At 38.8% G+C, this 7,386-nt stretch overlaps 1 protein-coding gene across 1 annotated transcript; it reads right to left on the minus strand.

Annotated features, from left to right (window-relative positions):
* Window positions 1–1,288: 1,288 nt before the first annotated feature.
* On the minus strand, window positions 1,289–6,555 carry LOC113271481 (DNA replication licensing factor MCM2-like). Its single transcript, XM_026521361.1, has 17 exons — window positions 6,295–6,555; window positions 5,974–6,176; window positions 5,641–5,813; window positions 5,357–5,546; window positions 5,042–5,261; window positions 4,737–4,944; window positions 4,509–4,643; window positions 4,221–4,412; window positions 3,966–4,138; window positions 3,683–3,871; window positions 3,487–3,603; window positions 2,979–3,063; window positions 2,741–2,893; window positions 2,415–2,540; window positions 2,128–2,310; window positions 1,764–1,925; window positions 1,289–1,633 (listed from the first exon to the last, which is right to left on the minus strand). Exons 1-17 carry the CDS (start codon window positions 6,489–6,491, stop codon window positions 1,517–1,519), a joined length of 2,823 nt encoding a protein of 940 aa, XP_026377146.1. The 5' UTR covers window positions 6,492–6,555; the 3' UTR covers window positions 1,289–1,516.
* Window positions 6,556–7,386: the final 831 nt, after the last annotated feature.

The raw sequence follows: 7,386 nt of genomic DNA on the forward strand, positions 1-7,386 counted from the left end.
AAGAATCAAAATTGATCTCACTGTATATTGATTTAGGAGTATTTAGAGAAGCAGAGTTTAGTCTAAAACCAGAGTTTTAACTATTCCGTAATAATCAGGAACATCATGTGTCTGCATTACATCACTTTTTTTTTGAAGCATGCATTTTATTAATAGAAGATTAGGTTACAATTTGACGTGGGTATGTGGTACCCACAGAGTCATGGAAGATAACTTGACTAATACAAACCAGGATTGCCTGGTCCCAAATTTATGTTGAAAAGTTCTCTATTCGACTTCCATCTACCGCTTGATTGACCAAGCTAACCGCTGCTTGATTTCCTTCTCTATAGTTGTGTGTTGGATAGGTACCTGCGGAATCTGTCGTATTTTATACTTTATTTCTTCAATCATCCCTGAGATGTGCCAAGGGGGTTCAGTCGCGGATGTGACAAAGAGCACAAGGTTTTCTGAGTCCGTTTCGAAGAGAACTTTTGGCCATTGCCTTTCTGTTGTTGTTCTTGATGTCAAAAGCAAAGCCCTAGTTTTTGCAGTTAAGGCTGTTGTAATTCTTAGAGGTTGAGCTAAAACCATAATTGTTCGTGTTTCAGAATCTCTGCAAATGAAACCCGCTTCTGCGAAATCTGGATGCCCCCTTGCCGCCCCATCTGTGTTAATCTTAATCCAATTCAAGTTTGGTGTGGACCATCCTACCGAAATTGTTGAGATTATTTTGGCATTTTTGAGTGGTTAATTACCGGTGAATCTCCTGGTAACATAGGAGATGAGGATCTATTGCCACGGAATACTGTTGTTGTTGTTTTTTCGCCCAAGTTAGGATTTCTTCTGATATTGTTTGCTTTTGGCGATAAATTAGTTCATTTCTGGCGAACCATAAGGTCCAGAAAAGAAAACAGACAGAAGATATGACATATACTGGTGCTGATTGTTGAAGAATTTGGGAAATGGTTGTTTGAGACGTTAAAGGGCATGTGGGGTTATAGTTGGAGTTTGGTAAGGCTAATAGCAGTGAATAAGGTGTTCCAAGCTGATGTTGCAGTTGGGTAGTGAATTAACAACTGAGACGTTGATTCCTGATTAGCATTGCATTGGTTTGCATCACGTGTCTGCATTATGGGACTAAAAGTTAAGATGTCTCAGAATTGCTAAAGAGGCTTGTAAACTGGTTTTTGATTTTTCCTGGAAAATTCTCATGCATCTTTCTTTCCAAATTAGCAACATTTGTGGCTACAATTTCAGTCATTTAATTTTCAGATTTAGTGCCGTCCAGTTTGAGTAAATCTCCATGTAAGAATTAAACTAATTGTTCATAAATAGATATAACTTGACATACAGTTATCAGGCCAGTAATATTTGAATGTACAAGCAACAAAATCCCAAGTTCCAATATTTGAAACTTTTCCACTTTGCCATCTAGATAGACCCTCTGGACAAGTTTCCCGAGATTAACAAACAAATCCACTATCATCCAACAACCAAGTTACTTGGAAACCATGCCGCAGCGTCTTGTGCTTTCTCATCCAGCAAGGTGATGTTTTATCACTCCCCGTTCTTCATCTAAGTGGAAGTTGGCTGTAGAGAATTGGGGACTGCTGAAGAAGGGCTTCAGATCATATATTTCATAATCCCGTGCCTGTACCCACAAAAAATAAGAAAATACATCAGTATAAAAGTAAACCCATCAGCTAGATACGCTTTCAAACTGTCACCTGTAGATGAAATTATATGAAAATGGAAGGCGTGACAAATTCAGGTCTTGATACCTTGCTTTGCAACTCCTCCACCTTGACTTCAATCTGGGTAAGTCCAGCAGTAGACCCATTTACAAGTTCTTCAAAGTGCAATGCATCCTTCACCAGCTCACGCAGCATGTGGATGAGAATACCATTGTGATCCTTCTTAAATGTCATGTACTTTTTGAAGCTCTGTCACAAGGTTATCAATAATGTTAAATCGGCTTATTTTTAAGGCATGTGAGATGCAAAGCAGCACATGACATTAAACTATAGCTAAACTGTGATTTGATGTATATTTCTATCTATAGTTAACTGATGTCAAATAACTAATAAGGAATTATTAGAGCCACAGAGTTAACATGAGGAAGATAACTTTGGAGTTTCTTCTGACCTGCTGTAAAGCTCTCTGGACCCCGAACTTTTGTGTTGAAATGAAGGAATCAAGTAGAACTCTAATTGCCATGTCCACATCATCCTGTTTCACATGCTGTCTTAGGTGCATTCTTGCATGTGCCTCAGACATCCTTATCATCGACTCTATATGCCTCACTGCTATTGGAACTCCTTGTCCATGCTACAAAGACCATAACCAATAACATTATAAACATTTTCTTGAAAGAAAATCAGAACATACAGCACAGTGGTGCAAATCATTAAAAAAAGGCAAGGGAATCTCACCGATGACTCTCTACGCAGTTCAGCATAAACTTCTGTGACCTTGTTCAAGTCAGCATCATGCAACCTTGGGAACACGTTCAACTTGGCATAGGTTATATACTTCTTAAGCATATCTTGCGAAAGTATCTAGCCAAACAGAGACATTCAGGATTAAGCTACAATAGTAAATACACTCTGAGATATCACAGTCCATGGGATACCCTCACAGCTAAGACTGAGTGGAGAAACAAAATAATAAGCATCTGATTGGCTTGTAACCTCACAGCTAAGACTGAGTGAATAACCTCAAGTATTAACATAGATAGACCCTCAGTAGATGTCTATACCTCAGGATCAACTGGTTCAGCAGATGCATCAGGATCTGCTTGGGAATTGCTCACAGGCATATCATCTAAGTTAGCACCCTTGGCCCGTGACTTGGAATGGCTTTCAACAACAAATTCAGCAAGCATCTCATCCAACACTGGGTCAACCACGTCCTGCAATTACCAACCATCCTCCGTATCAATCAACAGCTTCAAGTGAAGTGAAAATTATATATTACAAGAACGGATAGAGAATGACCTTAACAACGCAGAGGACATCGAAACGAGAGATGATAGGATCTGTCAATTCAACATTTTGCGAAAAGGTCTTGGAAGAATCATATCTAGAAACAGATGAGTAACTAGTGTTAGCGTAAAGATATAAAGTCACCCCAAACAAATAAGAGAATGCAACTAATATTTACTATTTAGACTGACTTCGTTCTGGATTCACTTGGGAAATGAGTTCCCTACTGTCCAAAACCTGTATGGCTAATTGACCAGGGATGGGAAGACATCAGTTAGACATCACTTGGACAAAGAATATGCCCATTAGTGTTTATCTGATGGTCATGCTTGAAGACATTCATTCTAGAGCCTATTACACATTTAATATTTGAAGGAAGTAGTTTCTCAAGAAGGGGACATTTAAGGGATCACTAATTTATTGCACAACCTACATAAATAATTACAAATGAAAATGAAGCTAATACGTAGGGAGGAATTTTGCATATTTCCTCGTGAAATATCACTCCATCCACTCATACCTTCCTCCAATCGGATTTGCAGCAGCAATGACAGAGCAGCGAGCCTGGAGAGAAGTGACAATTCCAGCCTTTGATATGCTAATACTTTGCTGCTCCATGGCTTCATGGATACTCACCCTGATCATTAATTAAGAAATTACAATGCAGAAAGAATAGAAGCATAAATCTCAAAGATACAATGATGTGATTCTCTCACCTATCCTGATCATTCATCTTGTCAAACTCGTCAATGAGACAAATCCCTCTATCAGCAAGGACAAGAGCCCCTCCCTCAAGTGTCCATTCTCGTGTTATAGGGTCCTTGTGCACTGCTGCTGTGAGCCCAACAGCAGAAGCTCCTTTACCAGTTGTGTAAACTGCCCTCTGCCCTGTTTTCTCAGCATACCTGAAAACAATAGCTTACAAGTTGTATGATGATTGTCCCAGTAAAAACACGGAACATGGAACAGTGATGATGTTTTTGACGCACGGGATCTTACTTGAGAAATTGTGATTTGGCAGTTCCAGGGTCACCAAGGAGGAGCACGTTTATGTCCCCTCGCAATCTATGTTTACCTTCAACATTCTTCTCTTGGCCTCCAAACATTGCAAGAGCAAGCGCCATTTTAATGTCCTCATGCCCATAGATTGATGGTGCAATGGACTTAACAATCTGAAAATAAGAACATGAATTATATATGATGAACTCACCAACAACCATATGATGATGAAACTAAAATAAAATAACAACACACCCTTTCCCCGATCCTGGGATCCTTGGCCAGCTTCTCAATTTCATCTTTGTCTTCCTGGGTAAGTTTGTAAGCAGAAAAAAGATCTTGCTTCTTGGTGACATAGTTTGCTTCAACAACGGTGGCAAAAACAGGAAAGCCATTTTTTGTGTTCAAAGATAAATCAAAATTATTTGTATATACGCCGGTGACCTCCTGCATAAACCATGATAAGATATCAGTATGATGATTGATGACACTAGACAGAACCGTCAGAATGAAGAAAAATAGTCAGGTTCCAAGGAATTTTACAATTTCTTCTCCAGGGCGAGCACAATCAATAAGATCGTTTAAGAGTATCACTTCTTTGTATCTTGGAAGCCGACCAGCCGGAACAATCCCTGGACTCTCTTGAAGTGTAAGCTTCTGGTAGTTTCTATAGACTGTCTGTAACAAGCCATAACATGATAGAAGAACATCATTATTAGTTTAATTGCCAACTGAGCGTGACAAAGATACGGAAATTTCATGGACACTCACCTGCTCGATATTGACGGTGAACGGTCCTTTTGATTGGCATTCAGGGCATGACCCTACTTTCACTTCTGAATACGAATTCTGGAAAAATGGTCCAAGAACCGACCCACATTTACTGCAATCATACTTCACTTGCTGCAGCTGGGGGAAAACACCAGATCTTCGTGTTACAACTCCTCCAATACGGATCATGGTGTTCAAATGGATCTGCCTGCATTTCATTATAAATGTGAATGGAGGAATTAAGTTTTAAAATATGAAATGCACCCAAAATCAAATCACAAGATAAAATTCCTACGATGAGATACCTTATGTTACGTATCTGATCATAGACTGGTAAGTTGGTTATCCGCACATATATCTTTTGATGAATATTCTTGTAGTTTGGATGTAGATTAAAAACAACGCTCTTAGCAACATCTTCCATAACCTCAAGAACAGACTGAGGTGCATCAGCAAGCCAGATGGCAATGTTGGGATGAACATAGATGAATTGCTTGTAATCGATCTCCAAGCTGCATTTATTAGCTGTGGAAGAGATCAAATTAACTCATAAAACGGAAAGTTGAAGAAAACTAAAGAAACATGAAACAATCTATTGCCAGACATACTAAATATTTTACCTGATACCATCTCATTTATAAGTCGTATGTACTCAAAGTCTCCTTGCTGATTTCTTGAGTTCTCATATGTAAGCAAAAATTCTTTAAATTTCTTAGCTATTAAACGACGCACTTCATCTCGAGTAACCCACTCCCTCAGTATCCCTTGGACTCGATACATCTCGAATTCACCTTCATCGTCATCATCATCCTACAGAACAGCATCTTTGATGGTTAAAGCATGGACAGGCACAAATGAGTATAACAATAGTAGGAAATTTTTAGTGCCAAAAAATAAAAGAAACCTCATATGGCTCGTCATCTGTCTGGTCAGTCATTGGTATATCATCTCTTGAGTGTCCACCACCTTGAGATCTTCCAGGTGAACTTGGTGTACCGTCATCATCATAGCTTCTAGGTTCTGGAGGCCTGGCTCTGGACCTCTTTGTACGTCTATAACTAATATCCTCGTCTGTGTCTGCAGTCAAACCCCACATTCATTAGTTACAAGTGAACCAAAGTCACAATACATCCTACCAATATTATCTAATTAAACAATAGCAAAAGGGTAATCTTTTTTTGGTCCTTAATCTGCTTCTCGAGTTCAAGTTACAAAAGAAAAAAAAGGGTTTTCTTACCTTGGTCATGTAGAAGACGAGGAAGCTTCCGACTAGTTCTACGCCCATCTTCGCCATCCTCACCATCTCCATCTCTAACATCAAGTTCAACTTCAGCAGCTCTTCTATCCTCCATAATCTGATCCAAATCTCTCTCATCTTCCATCGAATCATCAAGTCCCACACGCTCATAGTGATCATGTTCACCCATGGGTTGGTAATCACTACATTTCACCATTTATAGATTCAGTAAGACATTTTATCAAACAGAAAACCTACAAACTCGAAGATAGAAAAATCAATGAAAAATGAAACAAAAATCAATGAAATGAATTTGCTTACTCCATGAAGTTATCATTGTAAAGATCCTCTCCATCCTCTTCTTCTTCGAGATTTTCTCCCTCTGGTTCATCTGGGACGATTCTAGGATCGACTTCGGCTTCTTCGTCGGAATAGGTGGTTTCAGAATTCGGCGGAAGTCGATCTGTACTGAACCCAGCAGAACCTGGAGTTGATGGGTTATCCGAGTTATCCGCCATTTTTCTTCTTCTGAATCGTTGAGAAGATTGTAGTTAGGGTTTTGTTTTGTTCTCTTCCCTATGTTTCTCTTTTTCCTTGTGATATTATTAGTGGGGTTTTTGGCGGGAAAATTGGGCGCGAAAACTGATGCGATGGAGGGAAGGTTATCGTGTAAGAGTGACTTACGAACTTATTTGTACGTCCTATTATCTATTCTGTTCGTTGGGTTACTTACAAGTGGATAAAGTAGGCGATGAAGAGTAATCTATCATCTAACGGTCCATGTTACAGTCTAAATGATAACGATGCTGTTGACTGAGAAACGTTGGCTAATTTAATGGGCTTAGTTACGGGCGATTGTGTGTGTGAACGAAACTGTGAATGCACTACCAGTCTACCACAGTCCAGGAGACCATTAGACATCTAACCAATTGAAGCTCTTACGGCAATTCCAACGGGACCTAGATAGGCAAAACTCAGATCCGGAAAAGAAAATGTTCATCGTACTAAAAAGAGCCGACGGCCACTAAATGCTACGACAGTGGTCGAATTTAAATGGTTAGAGTTTTCCCTCAATAAATAATAAACTCATTTAAACATCGAAACTCACACCAAAATTCGATCTTTTTTTGAATTTTCTCGGCATAAAATTCTTTTAATTTCATTCTAATGTTTTGAATTTTAATTTTTCATAGCCAAACTTGAAGATGATGGTAATAAGATATGTGTTGATTTATAAAAAAAAAAAAAAAAATAGTAAAAGGCGAATAATGATGCCACTAGAAGTTAATCCCGAAAAATGATCAACTAAAAACGAAAAAGAATTCGAGTTTCGAAAGTCGACAACTAAAGTTACAAAAACAAAGGAAAAACAATTCACGAGCGCGTTGAATAGAAGATACAACAAGTGGAGAT

The sequence above is a fragment of the Papaver somniferum genome, chromosome 4, assembly GCF_003573695.1.
Source record: "Papaver somniferum cultivar HN1 chromosome 4, ASM357369v1, whole genome shotgun sequence".
Taxonomy (NCBI): Eukaryota; Viridiplantae; Streptophyta; class Magnoliopsida; order Ranunculales; family Papaveraceae; genus Papaver; species Papaver somniferum.

Excerpts from the sequence above, each read along its gene's own strand:
- LOC113271481 (XM_026521361.1), bottom strand. The coding sequence starts at position 6,491 with ATGGCGGATAACTCGGATAACCCATCAACTCCAGGTTCTGCTGGGTTC. Across the intron at positions 5,547-5,640 it reads CAGATGACGAGCCATATGAG|GATGATGATGACGATGAAGG; the intron begins GTTTCTTTTATT and ends GCTGTTCTGTAG. Across the intron at positions 3,064-3,486 it reads GCAAATCCGATTGGAGGAAG|ATATGATTCTTCCAAGACCT; the intron begins GTATGAGTGGAT and ends ATCTGTTTCTAG.